The sequence below is a fragment of the Zeus faber genome, assembly GCF_960531495.2.
Source record: "Zeus faber genome assembly, chromosome: 2".
Classification (NCBI taxonomy): Eukaryota; Metazoa; Chordata; class Actinopteri; order Zeiformes; family Zeidae; genus Zeus; species Zeus faber.
In genome coordinates, this window is record NC_137189.1 from 50,479,321 (window position 1) to 50,500,056 (window position 20,736).

The 20,736-nt window shown below is 45.8% G+C and overlaps 1 protein-coding gene across 1 annotated transcript in view; it reads left to right on the forward strand.

Annotated features, from left to right (window-relative positions):
- The window catches only part of cdk19 (cyclin dependent kinase 19), an 86,455-nt gene that overhangs the window by 45,218 nt on the left and 20,501 nt on the right, over window positions 1–20,736 (forward strand). The window contains exons 5-6 of the mRNA XM_080024019.1: window positions 10,229–10,286; window positions 20,548–20,679. Of these exons, the coding sequence (XP_079880145.1) occupies window positions 10,229–10,286; window positions 20,548–20,679 (190 nt within the window). The remainder of the gene's footprint in view (window positions 1–10,228; window positions 10,287–20,547; window positions 20,680–20,736) is intronic.

The following is a 20,736-nucleotide window of genomic DNA, read 5'->3' on the forward strand; positions in this document are numbered from 1 at the left end:
AGAGCCGCCAAATAAGTTGAAAAAACTTTTCTTGAAGGAAATTAGATTTTTCTCCAGATTTGTGTTCCTTTGTGTTTTTTTTTTTTTTTTATCTTAACGTATTTTCAAAACAGAGTTTGATTCATAGATAGAAAAAGAAGAAACAGTCTTTATTTATCACGCAACACACCACACTATAACACATGCTTGCACACACACACACACACACGCACATGCTTTTGATGGTGGCCGGTGAAATGGATTCTCTGCTTTTGACCCATCCTGGCTTGTCCTTCCTCCGGGGGCACAGCCAGGAGCAGTGGGCAGCGTACGTGGACGCGCCCGGGGACCAGGTGATAAGTGTCCATCGCTGGTCAGACCATGATGGTGCATGTTTTTGGTGGAGGTCCTTACTGACGTGAGGTGGAGGAAACCCCATGTGAGCACGGGGAGAACATGCAAACTCCACACAGAAAGGCTCCTGTTTGGGAGATAACCCACCAGAGCACAGTGCCAACAGCGCCCCAGGCAGGAATCGAACCCAGGACCTTCTTGCTGTGAGGCAGCAGTGCAATGCACTGCGCCACCGTGCCACGTGCCAAAAAATGTTAAACCGTGGAGTTAAATATTCCAGTTAGATGTTAGATGACGTGGGTAAACACGGTTCACTTACCGAGACGCTGAACAGCGCTGAACAACACCAGTCGATGGTTTCCTTTAAAGCGACCGTCCAGGTGAAGATCATTCCTCCATACTCCATGTGATGTGAAGTCACAATGTGAAACCATTTTGATAGTTCAAGTTCAATATACGTTCATACATGCAGTGAAATGTCATGACACCCGCTGATTACGCACAATAAGCTCTATAAACTCTAAAAATACTCAAATATGCCTAATTGACACAAGGTCAACCTTTAAATCGTACTACTTTTACACGCACACTGAGACATCATTGTGTCGGGGGCATATACCAACGAAGAAGTAAAGCTGAATTCACTTTTGTAAACAAGAAGAGGATCTGGTTTCACTTGTCTGTGAAACGTTCATCTCCATGTTGTATGGATTACGAGAAGCGGCTGGAGGAAGATCTGAATCAGGGGTGTCAAACTAATTTTCATCCCGGGCCACATCAGCATCATGGTTGCCCTCAAAGGGCCAGTTGTAACTGTAAGACTGTATAAATTTAACTACTCCTTAACATATTGTTAAGGAGTAGTCAATTTCAATTTATCAATTTATTCAAGTGTACAAATACTGTACATGCTTTTACATAAATGTAAAAATATATGTAAGCACATTGCTCTGTGTTATAACATAAATCCCTTTAATTTCTCAGGTTAAGAAACCCACATCAATCAAAGATCAAACTTTTCAGGTGAATAACAAAGACAAATATCATCAAACACAAGTTATTACATCAACTTTGTTCAAAACATTTTTGCCACAGTTGGGAGGGGCAGAACTATGGTACAACAAATAATTGTGAGCTGCTAAGAACATGTGTGACGGATGTGGCATTTTACAAAAACAGCCTCGCAGAGGGCAAACACCCAACTCATGAGATGATTTTGATGACAGTAAATGTCTGGCTGCATGAACACATACACCTGTGAACACACGGAATACATTGCTCCACATACAAGGCACATGCAATTAACTCAATAGCAATAAGGGTTGTCTCAGTTCCCAACTATATAGCCCAACCCACTTTCCCCAGGGTCATTTAGTTTTACTTACGGAACCTCTCCACCGCATCAAATTTCGTCTCCCATGCACGGCAGCTACATCCAACAGCTCCTCAGTGACAGTGATGTCTGCCTTCAGCCTCTTATAAAAATGGATGCATGCTCTGTATCCGTGTTGTCGGTGCTTTCATCAACAGCTCATAAAAAGCCAGGTTACTGGTAGCTGGTAACAGGTAACTGGTAACAGGTTTCTGGTAACTGGTAACTGTGTGTCTCTTCGACCAGATGTGTTGTCAGGTTGCCTGCTAGTTCCTTCATTTGGTCTGCGAGGGTGTTTCTTGACAAATGGACATTTTTAAAAGTCTGTATCTGGGCGTGGCACACCTGCTCACATACCTTTAGCGTGCTCCGCTTCAAAAATGCAGCCTCTGAAAAACACGTTGAAGCTCCGGAGATTTCTTCAGCTATAATGAAGCTAGCTTTCACTGCTGGCGGGGGAGGCGCCAAGGGGACCAGAGCACTCTCCCGGACTGGCTTGACCTTGGACACGTGGAAGGTGGGATGGACCTGGGGAGCTTGAGCCGCACTGCCACCGGGTTGACGACCTTCTCGATCTTGAATGGGCCGATGAACCGAGGAGCCAGCTTCTTAGAGTCCACCTTCAGGGGGAGGTCCCGGGTGGAGAGCCAGACCTTCTGGCCCGGCTGGTACTCCGGGGCCTGGGAGCGGCGACGGTTGGCGGCAGAGGCATTGCGGCCAGCGGCTCGGAGGAGGGCCGCCCGGGCCCGGGTCCAGGTCCTGCGACAGCGGCGAATGAAGGCCTGGACGGACGGGCAGGAAGCCTCCCTCTCAAGGGCCGGGAACAGAGGCGGTTGGAAGCCGTAGGTGCACTGGAAAGGGGAGAGGCCTGTGGCCGAACTGGTCAGGGTGTTGTGGGCATATTCCACCCACAAAAGCTGCTCAGACCAGGACGACGGGTGTTGAGACGTCATGCAGCGCTGGGCCGTCTCCATCTCCTGGTTCTTCCGCTCCGTTTGGCCGTTGGACTGGGGGTGGTACCCTGAGGACAGGCTGACGGTGGTTCCCAGAAGCGAACAGAACTCCCTCCAGAAGACCGAGGCGAATTGGGGACCCCGGTCGGATACCACATCTACCGGGATGCCATGGAGGCGGAAGACGTGATACAACAGTAGCTTGGCGGTGCCCTTGTCCGACGGGAGCTTTGGTAGAGGCACGAAGTGAGCCATCTTGCTGAACCGGTCCACCACGGTCAGGATAATAGTGTTGCCGCTAGACAGTGGCAGACCGGTAACGAAGTCCAAGGAGATGTGAGACCAGGGGCAATGAGGAACCGGCAGTGGGTGTAGGAGACCGGCAGGAGCAACAAGAGAGGGTTTGTGCTGGTTACAGGTGGGGCAGGCATTGACGAACCCTCGGACGTCCTCACCCAGGGAGGGCCACCAGAAGCGACGCTGGACGACCTCCTTCGTCCACTGGATCCCCGGGTGGCAGGTGAGTCGGGAGTTGTGGGCCCACTGAAGAACCTCGGACCGGAGGTCAGGCAGGACGAACAGACGGTCGGGCGGACATGCGCTGGGTCCAGGTTCGTCCTGGGCGGCGGCTCTGACCTCTCTTCCACCTCCCAGGTGAGTGTGGCAACTAGACGGGAGGACGGTAGAATGGTGTCAGGGTCAGCAGTGTCTTCCTCCTCCTCCTGGAACTGCCGGGACACGGCGTCAGGTTTGACATTGCGTGACCCCGGCCGATAGGAGAGGGAGAAATTGAACCTGGTAAGGAAGAGCGCCCAACGGTCCTGACGGGAGTTCAGTCTCCTAGCGGACTGAATATACTCCAGTTTCTTGTGGTCAGTCCACACCAGGAACGGCAGCTGGGTTCCCTCTAGCCAGTGTCGCCACTCCTCCAGGGCCAATTTGACGGCGAGAAGCTCCCTATTCCCGATGTCGTAGTTCCTCTCGGCCGGGGTCAAACGCCTGGAGAAGAAGGCGCAGGGATGAAGCTTCTGGTCGGAGGCGGTTCTCTGGGAGAGACCAGCTCCGACTCCCACATCGGAGGCGTTCACTTCAACCACAAACTGCCGTTCGGGGTCAGGCAATACCAGAATTGGGGCTGAAGTGAACCGTGCCTTCTGCCAGGAAGGCGTAGTTGGCGGCGGCGGACCACAGAAATGGCACCTTGGAGGAGGTTAGGGCTGTGAGGGGGGCAGCCACCGTGCTGTAACCTCGGATGAACCTCCGATAGAAGTTGGCAAAACCGAGGAAGCGCTGGTGTTGTTTGCGGGTGTCTGGGGCGGGCCAGGTGGTGACGGCGGAGACCTTGGTGGAGTCCATCTGGATGGTCCCCCTCCCCATGACATACCCCAGGAAGGAGACGGACGGGACGTGAAACTCACACTTCTCCGCCTTCACAAAGAGTGAGTTCTCCAGGAGGCGCTGCAGGACTGTTTGGACGTGGTGGACGTGCTCAGCTTGGGATCGGGAGAAGATCAGGATGTCGTTGAGGTACACGAAGACGAATTTGTTGAGCATGTCCCTGAGCACGTCATTGACCAGGGCCTGGAAGACGGCGTGGGCGTTGGTGAGACCAAAGGCCATCACCAGATATTCGTAGTGACCGGAGGGAGTGTTGAACGCCGTCTTCCATTCATCCCCCTCTTGAACCCGGACCAGGTGGTAGTCGTTGCGTAGGTTGAGCTTGGTGAACACCGTGGCCCCCTCCAGGAGTTCGAAGGCTGATGAGATGAGGGGCAGGGGATAGCGATTCTTGACCATAATGTCGTTGAGACCGCGATAGTCAATACAGAGGCAAAGCAACTTGTCCTTCTTCTCCATGAAGAAGAAGCCAGCCCCCGCCGGGGATGAGGAGGGACGGATGATGCCCGCCGACAGGGCATCGTTAATATAGGTGTCCATGGCCTCTCTCTCCGGGGCGGACAGGGAGTAAAGGCGGCCTCTGGGGGGGGTGGAGCCGGGCTGGAGGTCGATGGCAATAACGTATGGCCTGTGCGGAGGAAGGGATGTTGCCTTGGCCTTGCTGAAGACCTCCCTGAAGTCGAGGTACTCGGCGGGGACCCCCAACATGTCAGGAGGCTGAGGTGCAGCGGCTTGCTTCAGGCGGACCTGATGGCACACAGGACTCCATCCCAGAACAGCCCCTCTGGTCCAGTCGAGGTGAGGGTTGTGACACCGGAGCCAGGGGAACCCCAGGAGGAGAGGGTGACGAGGTGAGTGCAGGATGCAGAACTGTATCGTCTCTTGGTGGTTGCTGGACAGGAGCATGCGGATGGGCACCGTCTGATGGGTGACTGTCCCCAGGAGGCGGCTATCCAGGGCAGTGGCAGGAACCGGAGAAGGCAGGAGAACTCGACCAACACCCAGCTGTCGTGCTAGGTTATCGTCGATGATGTTAACATCGGAACCAGAGTCAATAAGTATGGCGAGGGAATGTGAGCATGTCAGGCAGCAGCAGCCGAGACTGACACAGGGGGCGTCGGTTGGAGGAGGATTTGGAGGTGTGGCTCACCAGGACCTCCTCCCTCGATGGCGAGCCCGGCCTTTTACCGGACACCCGAAGATGTAGTGTCCAGCTAGACCGCAGTAGAGACAAAGGTTCTCCGCCTCTCTCGCTGCCGGGCCTGGATGCGTCGGTCGATACGGGAAGCAAGCTCAATGATGCCATCGAGAGAGGTGGGCAGGTCGTGGGAAACTAGCTCTTCCTTCACGTGCTCTGCTAATCCCATCAGGAATGCGTCAATCTGGGCTGCCGGGTTCCAATCGCTCAGTCGAGCGCTGAGGTGGAGGCTAGGACAGCCTCCTGGTGTTGGAGCTGTGACTCCACCCTTCCCAGGCGTGCCAGCAACTCTGGGTTGTGTGCTGGGTCCATTGTGGGCCAGATTGTACTGTAACAGGTGTGGTTAGGACCCAATTGCAGCACAAAGACAGGCAGGGATATTTGGTGATGTCTTTTATTTGTAGAGCAGATGGAAGACAGGCAGGGAGCAGGGAGAATACGTCGTCGGGGACAGGCAGGTTCGATAACGAGGAGTGCAGACAGAAGACAGGCGGGGGGGCAGGCAGGATACGTGGTCGGAGCGAGGCAGAGGCGGTAGCAGGGAATCAGTCCGGAGAACGCTGGAGAGTCTGGTGCAAGCATCGAAGACAATCTGGCAATGGGTGACTGGTGAGAGAGGCATATATAGTAGTTAGATTGCAGATCGGGAACAGCTGTGTGCGCAGGTGAATGGAGTTGGACTAATGGGACAGGTAAGGAGAGGGAGGGGAAAGTAGAAGAAGGCGGAGATCATGACACCGATGAGGCTTTTCAACATTCCCTCAAAACACAAGAACAATGGAAAGATGCCCCATTCAGCAGGGTGTCAATGTGACAAGTAGCCATGCGGCTTTGTTGGTCCTCCAACCATTTGCATTCTGAGAGCTGGCTGGACAAAGCCAAGTGTGGGAGAAGACTTTGAAGGTGATTATCTCAGAAACACAGTTTGCTGCACACGTGATTAACAAGTTATAGCTTTAAAAATATTTGCTTGATTTGGACACCTTTTGAAGCTCTGATTCTTCACTTTCAAGTGAAGTCAGTAAAGTCACCAAATGTACCTAAAGTTTGAGGTGAGTCACATATGTGGTTTATTTATTTACTCTGGTCTCTTTTCAGAATAAATCACTTATACAAACACAAACAACACAGTTGAGTCACACGTTGCAGACACAGCAGATAGAACATGGCAAGGTAAAGGTGTTAGCAGTTAAAGGTGGAAATATGTACTTCATATACTGTACATGGTACCCTGAAAAACAAGAATACGCCTAAAAAAAACAAAAACCTTTCAATACTGTATCTGGTGAGTGTTTCTCCAAAAAGTACGATATACAATGACTGTGGAGAACTAGTTATTGAAGCGTATCTCTATTTCCTGTATGTGAAAGTAGAACTGTGTAAGATATTTGTGCTGTACTACTACTACTACTAAAACTGTAACTACTTCTATTAACGTTTTACTATAACAGCCAATATTATTACTTCTATTATATGATGAGTATTTACTAATAGGTCCATCACTAAGTACTAGTAGTCATCGTTTTTTAAACTAGAAATGCAGGAATCTCTGTCTGTCTGTTTGTCCTTGTCTTATCTCGACAACCGTTCATCTGATCTACTTCACACTCGGTGGGTGTATCGCTGGCGACCCAAGGACGTGCAGTGTCCAATTTGGTGCAATTTGGACACGCCACATTTAATATTAATAAACTTTCAATAAACAGCAAACAGCGAGCCAGCGGGGGCGGGGCGTCAGGGCTCTGAGACTTAGTCACAATATTTGCATATATCTGTATATACAAATAGCCTCTATTCCCTTTACTTCTATTATCCCATATACAAAAATCTATCCCCTTTACTTCTATTTTGTACCCCCACTTTGTATGCCCTTTTTGAGTCCTATTTTATTTTTATTTTATTTATTTTATTCTATTTACTTACAGCATTACGTTTTAGGAATCCGTTAGTTTCAGTTAGTTGCTAGGTAGGAATTAGGTTAGATATTATGTTTGGTTTAGTTACTACTGTGCATAATCTTCGGGTGGGTTGCGAAGACATTTCACTGCATATATGTATGAAAGTATGTATATGTATTTGACAAAACACCTCTTAAACCTTGAATCAAAGAGCATGTTTACTCGGTGTATGACTCTAACTGACAGTTTCATCTTCCATTGTGGAACACAGCACTGAATCACTGACATTTTGTTAAACTGTGCCTTTATAAGTTCTTCTAATGTAAAAGAAGCTTTTCCCTGCTCCCTGTATGGACGTCATTATGGGCTGTTTCCATGGTAAGGAGAGGAGTTTGCTGTGTTGACACGGACGTAAAACAAACACAACCTGAGTCGTGAAACTCACCTGACCAAACTAGGAAAACATCTTCAGGAAGTAAATTATTTATTTGTGGAATCTCTCTCTCTCTCTCTCTCTCTATATATATATATATATATATATATATATATTTAGAGTTCCACTGTGAAGCAGGGAAACCTATTGTAATTGCTTGAATTCCTATTCTTGTTTTTCTTTGGATTTTTATTATTTCTTTTATTATTATTTTTTTATTTTACCATTTTCAGACATTATGTGGTCCAAGTTTGATCCATATCGATCTATTTTCGATATACAGGAAATAGTGAAAAACCATTGTCGAACTACCGGAAGTAGCCAAACGTTGGCGGGGCGGGCTGCGGCGGTGGAGTGGCTGGGGTGGTGGAGCGGGGCATGCTGGGGTGGTGGAGCCGACTGGTGGCCGTGTAAATAGTGTATTGTCTCTTGTCCCTGTGATTTTGTATAATAATCTCTATGGTACCTTGTTTTATATTTTGCTCATACCTACCTCTCAGACATAATAAACACATTTCTATACATACATGTGATTAGAGCTCGACAAAATGCACTGCTTTCACTAATGCCGTTTTCACACCAAAATTTGCAGGTTGACCTGGGTTTAACCCGCTGATTACAGGCCATCGACACCTTTTCCATTGCCAGGAAAAATGCGGTTTTTCTGGTGCGTCACGTTCAGCATCACAAACACGCCAGAAAAGGGGCATGTGGTTCCAGTGTGGTTTGGAACAAAACAGTAGAGGAGACAGTAACTCAAACAAACAACGACGACAAACAAGGATAAAACTATAAAACTTGAATAATGGTATTTTGAGCCGTTCAAATGAATCTGATCGTTAATGAATGTTTTGTTTAGCAGGGCTTAAATGCGTATAAAATACAACACAGACAATGAATTCTATTATATAATTATAGAACCCAGAATCGCGCCGCCCCTTGCGGCCGCCTGCTCGAGCACCGTGTGTTGATTATGCACATTTTAGTATTTTTAGAGCTTATAGAGTTTATTGTGACGTGTCATGACATTTCACTGCATATATGTATGACTGTATGTATATGTATGTGACAAATAACCTCTTGAACTTGAACTTGGGGCTGGGGTGGTGGAGCCGACTGGGGGCAGCGGATTAAGGCGCTTTGTGACATCATCATCCAATTTGTATATGTGCAGGGTGTGGTTCTAGGGGGGCTGTCGCATGGGGCAAGGTTTGCCGTGCACTGTGGTCTAGACTACATTTGGGTGTATCGGTTGCTTTGCGCAGGATCTCTGACGGGTCCAAATGAGCAGGAGCCAATGCTGTGTTCCATGGAAACTCTGAAAATTTGTTTCAAATGATGCTGCGTTCCATGGGAACTCAGAAAACTGTGATTCGTATTAAAGTGACTTATCTGGACCCCGTGCATTGCTGCCTTTAGCTTTATTTATAATTTATTTTTTCTCCTGTATTTGGTCCAACTAGTGCATGCACATTCAAAACTGCAGTGTGTAGAATTTTTGGAAGGGACTTGGCAGAAATTGAATATAATGTTAATTTATTAATTAGTGTACAATCCCATCAAAATATGAATCGTGTTTTTGTAGAATGAGCCATTTTTATCTACATGGGCGCCGGTACGCTTCATGGAGGCCGCCATGTTGCACCGCCATGTTTCTACAATGTGCAACCTCACCGCTAGATGCGACTAAATGCTACACACTGCACCAAAAGCACTTGACATTTGTCAGCCATTTTGAATTTTTTTAAAAACCTTCAAAAATCTTCATACACACATAGTTTGAGAAAAGCTAAGGGATGGTCAAAAATTGGAGAAATCATTACGCAATCAATTTCAGCAATTTCGAAACAACATTCAGTTTACTGTCAAATCATGAAATCGTAATAAATCCACTTGAAATTTGTCAGAGCACCCAGAAACATGATGGTGAACATGTCTACCTAGTGCCGTGGTGATATCTTGATATTTGAAGACAATATCAAGATATCAGTCCACAACAACAAAATGTAAACAAAGGGTATACCAAGAGGGGCTCTTTGGTGTAGAGGTCACCGCATTACAGACTTCTACTGTCAACATTGCACAACTTCAGAAGCACATTTCCAACCATTTTGCCATATCGCCAGTCCCAACCAACCACTGGGATACAAAACATAATGTCTCTTGGCCCACAGTGGCCCCTATATAAAGCAATTTCAGGCTCATTGCTTCCATCTATCTACACTTGAGATGTGCACGGTGTACAAATGTGTAGCTCGACATAGAATGGATGCAAACGGTGCAAGTTTAAGGGTAGGTTAACCCTTACCTGATAAACAAGAAGTTCCTCCTGCTGGCACCCTGCTGCAGCCAATGTACAGCAGTGATGACAAAAAAGCAGTTTTAATTCAAATATAATACTTTTCTACTACTGTTGAAAAGATATTGTCAGAAAATGTGTGACTGGAACGTTTTCGAAAATGAGATTTAACGTATTAGTACAGCCTGGGCTGAAAAAAAAGAACCTATCTTCTAAGTATCATCCTGGTGGTGGGTGCTAGTACTGCAGCAACGCATGGAAAACATTCACTGCTCTGAAGACATTTTATGTCTTTTTAACACATTCTGATCCAAACACTCTCTCTCTCTCTCTTCCTCTTTCAGAAACCAGCCAACATCCTGGTGATGGGCGAAGGTCCTGAAAGAGGAAGAGTTAAAATCGGTAAGTTGGACTGAATCAACGCTCTGAATCAACGCTCTGAATCAGCTAAACCAAGTGAAGACTTCTGATCGGTTGATCCATGTTTCAAAACTCTCCCACCAACAGCAAAATAAAATTTAACAAATGTGTATGTTATGAATGCGTTTGAAGTCTGACAAAACATGTGACAACGTCTGGTGAAAAGGAGAACAAGTCGGCAAACTCCCAAGTCCCGCAAACCAATATGAACATTTTTTTTTTTTTTTTATGTGTTTTTCATTTGTTTCATATTACAAAAGTTTAAATGTTGAAGAACCCACTCAACATAACAAACATCAGTTTTAGGATCGCTAAATACTTAGATTTTGTCACCAAAGTAAGCTTGTTGTCGTGTCATCTGTGGCACATTGTGTAGGCGTGGTGATGGATTTGCGTCTTTGGTTTAAATTGGTTGTTCCAGAGTTTCGGTTGAAAGCCCTCCCCCAAACAAAACGCTTGTTTGTGTTCATCTATGATAAACAAAGGTTTCACACTACAACATACGCGATTCACAGATTTCAAAAACACAGGACAAGATGTAAATATTCTTTATGTGCAAGCACTTGCCAAGAGAGTATATTGACGATGGAAGGTTGACACAGAGGGGTTTTCAAGTGGGCATCCTCCTTTATTAACGTTTCGTTGATGAGCCCACTACGCCTCTGGAGGCTCAACAGTGACCTGTGGTGTCCCAGAAGCCCCCCCTTCTGTGTCAACCTGGCCTGCTCCTTTGGGTCCAGCAGGGGTCTTGCCTCTTCATCCAAAGCCATTGGCTGCTTCTCTCTGCTGCCTCTGACACAGCTTTGATGGCTAGGCGCTGACTCTGGTCTCTGATTCCCAGGTCTTTGAATAATCTGGTGGTAGATGTTGCCACGAACCCTCTGCACCCTACTTCCACAGGGCAGACTTCAGTGGTCCAGCGGCGATGTTGTGCTTCAGCAGCCAACTCGGCATAGCGTAGATGTTTTCGCTCATAAACCTCGTCCACTGACTCCTCCCAGGATACTGTAAGCTTACCCTTTCCTCCCAGGATATGTTAAGCTCGATGATGAAGACTTTCCTGAGAGAAGGGGACCAGAGTACCATGTCAGGCCTTAGGGTGGTGGTTGCAATCTCTCGAGGAAATACAAGTTGCCAGCCAACATCATCCAGCATCTTCCAGTCGCAGGCTAAGCGAAGCTGGCCTTGCTCCAGTGGTATGGGGCTGCTCCTGGTTACCTTAGCCCCCTCACGGACGAAGATGGTTGTTGTTTGCAGGTGGTTGGATGCTGATGTTTGTACGGAGTTGGTGGCAGCTCGTTTGTTTTCCAGGGTGGGGGCAAGGCTCTTTAGGACTTGGTTGTGACGCTAGGTGTAACGTCCCTGGGTGAGGCTGACTTTACACCCTGTGAGTATGTCCTTGAGGGAGGCTGGCCTGGAGCAGACGGCACATCCTGGTTCTTCACCCAACCATTGATGAAGATTAATTAAGATTTTGTTGGAAGGAGGTCATACGTAGCTCTGATGATAAAGCTAAGCCACCTCGCTTCCATGCTCCACAAGTCCTTCCAGCTGATCTTCCTCCTCTCCACACTATCTCGCCATGTCTACTGTCCCTGTTTAGCAAGGGACACTGCTTTGGCCCACCTTGCAGCTTCCTCCTGGTGGCAGATTTCCTCCACCACCATCTTCTTCCGTTCTGGAGCTGTGGCTCTGTTCCAAGCTTGGTGGTTAGTTGTTAACCCAAGGCCTCCTCTTCCTTGCTGAACATGTCCCACGATGTCCGCATGTCTGAGAGCTGTTGCTGCCTCCTCCACTGCTCTGGCTAGTCTCCATTTGCGTCCTGCTGCCAAGGTCGGTGCGTTGTTGCCCACCACTGTGTCTTGGGATTCATTCAGTGTCCTCTGAAGTCTTACTTTAGCACACTTGAACTCCTCCGTGAGACTAGTGAGAGGCAGTTTCAGGGCACAATCTCCTAAGAGGCCTATGGTGAAAAGGCACCATGGGACTCCGAGCCACTTCTTGATGTAGCCTGTGACTCCTATTTCCAGTTTCCCCACGATTGAGATTGGGACCTCATAAACTGTGAGGCGCCACAGCACCCAGGGTAGGAGGCCAAACTGCAAGCACCAGGTCTTTAATCTTCAAGGAAGCTGGGTGTTGTTGATGCCCCGTAGCCCATTACTGATCTCCTTCTGCAGTTGCTGTACCTGGTCTTTATCTTTCAGGCTTGCATTATACCACCTCCCAAGGCTTTTGACAGGCTGCTTGGATACTGTTGTTGGGATTGGGTCATTCTCGATGAATAATTAAGATCAGAGAGCACGGCCCAGCTGATGTTCTCCTCCAGTTTTCGGAGCAGTCTCCTGGTGCATGGGGCAGTGGTGGTCAGAATAGTAATTTCATCCATGTAAGCTCTAAGAGGAGGGAGGCGCAGGTCAGAGTTCAGCCGTTGTCCACCCATCTTGAGGCTCGGATAATGACCTCCATTGCCATTGTGAAGGCCAGGGATGAGATGGTGCATCCTGCCATGATGCCAACTTCCAGGCATTGCCAGGAGGTGGTGAACTCAGGGGTGGTAAAGGAGAACTGCAGATCCTGGAAATAGGATTTAACCAGGGCTGTGATTGTGTCCGGGATATGGAAGAAGCTAAAGGCAGCCCACAGGAGTTTGTGCGGCACTGACCCAAAGGTATTGGCGAGGTCCAGAAACACTACAGTATGTGAAGGTCCCTTTGCTGGAATGTTCTAAGCACCCAGAGAACCCTGATATTCCTACCTTCTGTACGGATGTATCGATGTACTTATTCCTTCGCAAGTATTCGGACTTCCTCTGAACTATGACACGGAAGAAGACTTTACCCTCTACGTTTCGCAGGGAGATTGGTCGAAATTGGCTGATGTTCACTGCCTCCTCCTCCTTTGGTATCAGGACCCTCCTGCTCTGCGCCACACTTTGGGTATACTCCTCCTTTGCCATGCTGTTCACATGAGCCTCCAGAGAAACCTTAGGACATCTGGTGCGTTCTTATACACCTTGTATGGAACTCCATTTGGACCTGGGGCTGATGCTGCTCTTGCCCGTCGGACTGCATTTTCCACCTCTTTCCAAGTTGGTGGGCCAGTCTCCATCTGATGTTCTGGTGGGTCAGTTGGTGGAATGTCAGGTGAAATGGTCAGCTGTTTGAGCTGCCTTGGGTCGGAGTGTGTTGTCTTCAAGTAATCCTCTAAGTCTTTCTTTGTTGTTTTCAGAGCTCCATTTTTTCCCTTGTGAAGAAACTTTTTAGGAACTTGAAGTGGTCTTTATAGAACCGTGCTCTCATTTGTTCTTTCTTCCTTCTGTGTTTCCTTAGGTTCTCTGCTCTGCAGAGGGATGACAGTGGGGTTTTAATATCAGCTTGAAGCTTGTTAATACCTTCCTTTTCCACCTCAGAGGCTTTTTTCTACTGTTTCCTAAGTTGGATGAAGCACTTGATCTCCTGTTGCCTCCTGGAAGTTGGTGCAGTTGAAGCCTTTTTCCCACCTTTCCATTCTTGTACTCCAAAGCTTTCTGCACCGTATTGGTAGATTATGTCCCGAATTCTCTCTAACTTCTTCTCCGCTGTGCCTTTAAGTTGCTCCAGGGTCAACGTCAAGCCGGTGTTGACCGTTTCCCACATTTTCTTGTCAACAGCACCAGGCCATTTCACATGCAGTGTGAAATGTGCCCGGGTAGTCTCCTCTCCACTGCAGGCCTGGGAGGTTGGGTGGGTTTCACTGCTGTTAGTACTATTGTCTGCCGCAACACTTCCTGCTTTGTAGCTTTGTAAACAGATCTTTCATAATAAAAACTATGACAAAAGCTATGTTTTGTTTTTGTTGAAGAGACGGGATTAAAAGGCTACTGGTGGGCTATTGGACGTGCAAAATGCATGATATTTTCCACCAATTGTGCATATGTTCCTCAAGTTTTTTTTTTCAACCGCTTTTCCAAACCGAGTTTTTAGGGTTACTCACCCATTGTTGGACTTAGATCGAGATAATCGTTCCCTATTCCAAGTGATGCGAAGGCACAATGTGAAACCGTTTTGATAAAATATGATTAAATTAACCCGGACCACACCGGGTCGCATTGTAAAAAAAAAAGTATCAGGGGACACTAAAAAGAAGAAGAGCTGACGTCACGTCCATAACAATTTTATTAAGAAACGCCAAAGCAGGAAATTTCACTTCTCTGTGAAAGCACCACCGTGTTGTTATGGATTATAAGAAGAGGGTGGAAGAAGCTCTATATAAGAAGTTATATTACGGAACTGCCCGCTGGCGCGGTGCTCCCACAAAACGCCATTTCCCAGAATGCAAATGGCTGGGAGGACCCCGCCATTTCTATTCTGGGAAATGTTGTTTGGTGAAAGGTTTGAAAAGTGAAAGATCTACAAAGTGGCACTTTCTGAACACTATCATTGTTCTAAAATGATAAAGGCAGGAAATGGGAATGTTTAGAATTTACACAATAATAAAAGGGTCATGCTACTATGGTGAGCATGAAATTAGAATGAAAAAAAAACAACTTCTTCTTTTGGCTGCTCCACTTGAATTATGCATCTTCCAATATTTTTATAGATTTATCTATATAAATGTGTATATATATAAATTTTATAAATTATTTAAATAAATATGAACGAAAAATAAATTAATAACATACTTATGGGAAGTATCATATAGTTTCACGTGTTATTTTTTATACTGGGGAGTGGTTGGGGGCGGAGCTAACAGCTGTTGTTCCCGCCCATTTCCTGCCTCTGAAGAGTGAAAACTTCAGGATCTTTGGGGGGCGTTTTCTCCGCTAGAGGAGTTAAGGTGTACCAACATTCAAATAAGCATCTTCTTGAAATATTTTCAGATTTCAGTGTATGACACGTCATTTGAAGTCCTACAATCTGCACTTTCACAATCTGTAACTGAAAAATGACCATGGCCAACTTGAGATGCAAACACCAGATCCTGTCATAAATGTGTATGAAGGAAAAGATATAGTTATTGCATTGACATGTTAAACATTTTTATCAGTTTTTTATTTTATCAATTTAGTTTTTATCTGTACAAAACAAAATGTGCATATGTGTAATAATCCAGAAAAGGGACGATGATAATCAGTCCACTCTCAGGGGTGTGTCCATGTTAGATTTGGCTTTGAAATTCTGGTCCCTGAAAAGGTCTTCAGTGTTAGAATCACTTGCAGATGACGTGATAACACATAGTATTTATAGGTTCAGTAAAATAATCAGATAAGATAGCACTTTATTATTAGTCCTCGGGGCTGTAACATCCTGACTCATGGTGTGTCCCCATGATGGATCGATCTGGGTGTTCCCGATCCGTCACTGCTTAACCGCCGTTTAACCTTCTCTCGTGGGGAGGGGTCTGCAGTTGTCAGATGTCACCGCTGTTACATAACTCTATAGTCAGCGCTGCCATTCTATTCCTGGATGTCGACTATTTTAACCGCCTGTGAGAGGCAGCTACAAGGTATTGTTCTGCGATGCAGTGTGACGGTTTGCCTTCCACATGCCAGCCAAGTGGTGTCTCGAGCGCCTTCCGACACAGAGACACAGACAATGTGGTTGAAAAGTACCATTTCTATTGTAGAGAGTGGGCAAGGTAGAACAAGCCCAGAGCAGATGGAAGAAATGTAATGACAAGGGTTCCTCTCCTGTGTGTCTGTGTGTGTCTGTGGGATTGGGGGTTTTACCTGTTGCTCGTTGATTGTTCTAACAAGCCACAGGCGTACAGCCACCCTGGTTCCGGGCCCAATTACCTAGACCCATGATAGTTGTGGCTGCTTAAACCACACCACAGTGTGGAACAGTGCGTTACCAAAGCGATTACACCATATTGACAATATTATAGTGTTAGCACCTTAGAAATTAAAATCGCAGTTAAGAAGGGTATCCATTTTTGTACCATTGTATGTTTTTTTTAACTATTACAGGGCACCTGTTATGCTCCTTTTTACACATGTTAATATAGGTCTCTGAGGTCCCCAAAACAGGTTTTTGAAGCTTTTTGCTGAAACTACTACTCAGATTATGCATTATGTATTTGCGACATGCCTCTATATCCAGACTGTTCCAAAACAGGCGGTTTCAGCATGTGTAGCTTTAATGGTGAATGAAAAGCCAAGCCCCTAGTTCTGAGCCAATGGGGTTTGAGCTTTACTGCGGGCTCCGTTTTATTTATTTAGTATTAATTGAGGCGAGAAATAAACAATCCAGTTGCTGAATTTTTCACTCATATTAGATCTACCAGGCCTCATTTAAAAGTTTGTTCTGACTTTGGTAGCCGTGCTCCAGACTTGTGGGAGACACAGACACTGCAGAGCGACGCAACAGGACCCTCGCCCGTGGGGATTTTTTTGTTTCATGTAAACATTGGGAAATAAAATAAACAAAAAATAAATTAAAAATTAATAATAAAATAAGTCCACAATAAAAAAACAAAATAATTTTGGTTTTGTTTTGAGAAAGGCACAGCGATTGGATGTAGCAGATGACCATATAAAGAAATCTGTGGCGAGCTGACCTACAGTATACATGAAAACACTGGTAAAAAACGGTAAAAAAACAAATTTACTATCATGGATCAGTCTCATAAGGATTGGAGATCTTTTCGATACATTTACCCATGTTCAACTTCTTTCTAATAAATGGGATTTATTTTATCATGCTAAGTAATTGAATAAATGAAACAATAGCAAAATAAATGATAAAGAAAATAAGCAACTGAAGACAGGATTTAAAATGGTGAGATATGAAGTTATGTGACTCTTTCATCAAAATAATAAAAGCGAGGCACACGCTAAGGGCAGTTCAATTCTCTAAAAGAGAAATTAATTAAATTCAACATCAACTAGTATCATGGGGCAGGTTGGAAGCCTTTTTTTTTACAGGATGTCGAGTCAGAGCAGCCTTCCCCAAAGTGTGTATGCAGCATCGTGGCCGCTTGCTGAATTACCGGCTCATCTATCAGTGGTTTCGGTTACGCCGTGTGCGAGTCCAGCTGTCGGTAGCTTCCCAGGTGAACCTGGATGCTGAACCGAATCGACAAGGTTCTGACCGTGGGCTGCTGCTGGGCAGCAGCTGACTCGGTTCTCAGCTGGTTGCCAAGCAACGGTCCTGGGTTCTTCTGAGTTGTGCCTGAATGTTGATTGAAATAGTCCAGCTACACTAACTTCAATCAGTTAGGCTTGAGTCTTTCATAGATCGGTTGAAAACAAAAACAAAATATTATATTGTTGTAAAACCCACAAGGTTTAGTGATAAAAAGTAAAAGAAAGAAGATAACAGCACAATTCTTCAGTTGGGTAGCTGAAGCAGGGTTATTCAGTAAAAATTTTAATTGGGCGTGAACGTTAGTGAATACAATCAAACTTAATGGAATGATGTCGAAAAACTTCAAATAAAAATAAAGGGGTTCTCTTGAGCTTGGGGCCAGCCTGGGGACACAATGGTGGACATGCTCTTTTGAACTCTGGCCCGAGTTCAACTTTTGACATCCTACAGTGATGAAAGTTAGAACATTTTTCATAGAAACATCTGCAGAAATGATGTTACTTCAAATACTGACTGATTTGATTACTGACTGAATTCAGACTTCTGAGACAAAGAAGTAAAATGCAGATGCTAATTATGAAGGAATGTAGATTGCAATTTATGGCCTGGGCTGAATCCACGGTCCATTTTGGGTGGATTTGGACCACAGGTATACAGTATAAGTTAATTTCTTCAAATTCTCCGTGGAGATTTTTATTTTACATTTTTTAATGGTACTACATTTGCATTGCTGTGCTTTTATTTTGAAACCCAATTTCCAACTGCAAAGTGTGGGTATTGCTTACAAAGCTTTCCGCATCAAAAAATTTTAAATTCGACATTTGCGGGTGTATTGCTGGGGACCCAAAGATTTGCAGTGTTGAATTTGGTGCAATTTGGAAACGTGACACACGTGATCTGTCTATAATTCTAGGAATCTCTGTCTGTCTTTCCGTCTCTGTCTGTCTGTCTGTCTGTCTGTCTGTCTATATGTATGTATGTATGTATGTATGTATGTTGTGTGTATGTCCTTCGATTATCTCGTCAACCGTTCATCCGATTGACTTCACACTTGGTATGCACTAGTAATTTAAAAGCTACAAAGTGCCTTTAAAACAGAAGATTAATATTTGTGCTCGTGACCATGTTAAATTAAATTATCTAATTACAGCAGATGTCACATCAAGTGACTGAGCATTTGAACCTCCTAATTTTGTTTTCCTTGTAAAACAACAAGGCCCCTGAAGCCTTATCGCCCCCTGATGTGGCCCATCCACCGCTGCCCTGCAGCAGACATAAATCTGTTGGTTCTATGTCTATCAGCAGCAGGTTTACTAGTAAAGGGAAAGTTCATCTTGATTTAATATTCCTGATCAATCAGGATATCCTTGATCCATAAAAGCAGATCTCATGACTCACCCCCCGACCATCTCCTGGATGAGGTTCAGTCACCTCTGTCTCCGTCCATCTCCTGCTAACCCTAACCTGCTCTTGCACTTCGTATGCTGCTCAGACCTGACTGGCTGTCAAGTACTAACAGTCATTTACCACACATTAAATATCACTGATAATACTTAGCTATTAGGATGAACTAGAAAAATAGAAATGTCTAATACACAGACAAACATAAACCAACTACAATACACAAATTCTATCATTTGCTTTAATTTCGTCACCCTGCTACTTCCTCATATCGGGCTCTTTTGTTAAAGAAATCGGTGGTTTTCCTCTTGTCCATGATCTGTAAATGCACAAAACCATATGATCCACTTAAACAATCTTTTTCTGGCTAATTAATTCTTAATGATTGATATTGTTGTTGTGGTGGCGGTTACTCTATTTCCTCGTTTTTTTTCATTTCAGTGGTTTGTCAATGGACGCCTTTTTATGACCTTTGTAATGATGCAGTATTATGTGCCTAAGTAGCCAAGCTATTTAAATGCCTAAATCGCATTTATTGGGCGAACAGGGCTGGGAGAAAAAAGGACGGAGCCCCCTAGGGGACATGGGTGGGGAAAAATTGATGGGAGAATCATGGGAATCATTTTTATCCTTTGTAGTAACTTGTGATTTATTGCGTTATCTCCCAAAAAACCCTTTTGTTTTTGTTTTTTTTGGGTGGTGTGAGATTTATTTTTTTTCGGTCACAGTTAATGTGACACTGATCTTATGTGGAATGTCACGAAACCTTGGCACACACTGTAAGAAAAACCATCCCCACATGTTACAGGGTTTAACAACAAAGAGGAGGCGTGGTTCAGCCGTGACCTGGGGGTGTGAAAACAGGAGCTTTATTCAACAGCTGGCTCATTAACCGGGAAATACCAACCGTGTCTGCTTTTGGAAGCGTCAACGTCCTTCCAATCTGCGATTGCATAATTCAATGCAAAATCTGGGCCGCTGTGCGTTGCGCAAGCATTTCTCACCACAGAAATCACAAAAAAACGTCACGACACCCTGGATGGACCCAGACCAGGGGTGTCAAAGTCAGCTGCATTGGACAGGTCCACAGGTTTTTTTGAGCTTAAACATTGCGATCAGTCAAGCTTATGAATCTCCATCTGATCAATGTTGTCCTTCCACCTGCAAAATGCATCTGAAAGAAAAACTGGACAAACATTGATTTCCACACACATAGAGAATAAATGCCTGGATTGACCACTGAGGAAAAATCCCCCTGGGGACCGCGTTGTGTCCCTCCGTGTCTCTCCCTCCGAGCCCTCTAACCCCTCCAGGTTAGAGGCCTCCTCTTAAAACTCCTCAGCTCTCTGAGAGGACACTGAGGCTGCAAGCTGGGTTTGGAAACGATTAGTACGCAGTACAAGTTTTTCTAATTATTGAATGAGTGTTTGTTCCAGCCCTGTTTCACCTCAGGCCTGTTTTTTCCTACTTCAAATTCTGCCTCAAAGTGTGGTGGTGTCGTGCACGCTGTAATCCCCGGCTGGGTCGGGTTTCGTATTTATGAATGAATGTCGGGCTCCAAACAGTTTGGGTGTCACCTTGGAGACTAATACTTGCTGCTGCTGCTGCTGCTGCTGCTGCTGCTGCTGCTTTGGTAGCTTTACGCTGAGGTCGCCCTACGCTCTGCTCCTGTCGCACTGACGTCACAAACCTACATTTATCTTTTCTATACATTCTCTGTGTTTTCGGACCCCCTCCACCGCCTTCCCCACCTCCTGATCCTCTCCCTGCAGCCGACATGGGCTTCGCCAGGCTCTTCAACTCGCCCCTCAAGCCGCTGGCGGACCTGGACCCCGTGGTGGTGACGTTCTGGTACCGGGCCCCCGAGCTGCTCCTGGGGGCCCGACACTACACCAAAGCTATCGGTGAGTGTAAGAGATCTGAGATATGAGAGATATTACAGATAGGAGAGATACCAGTGC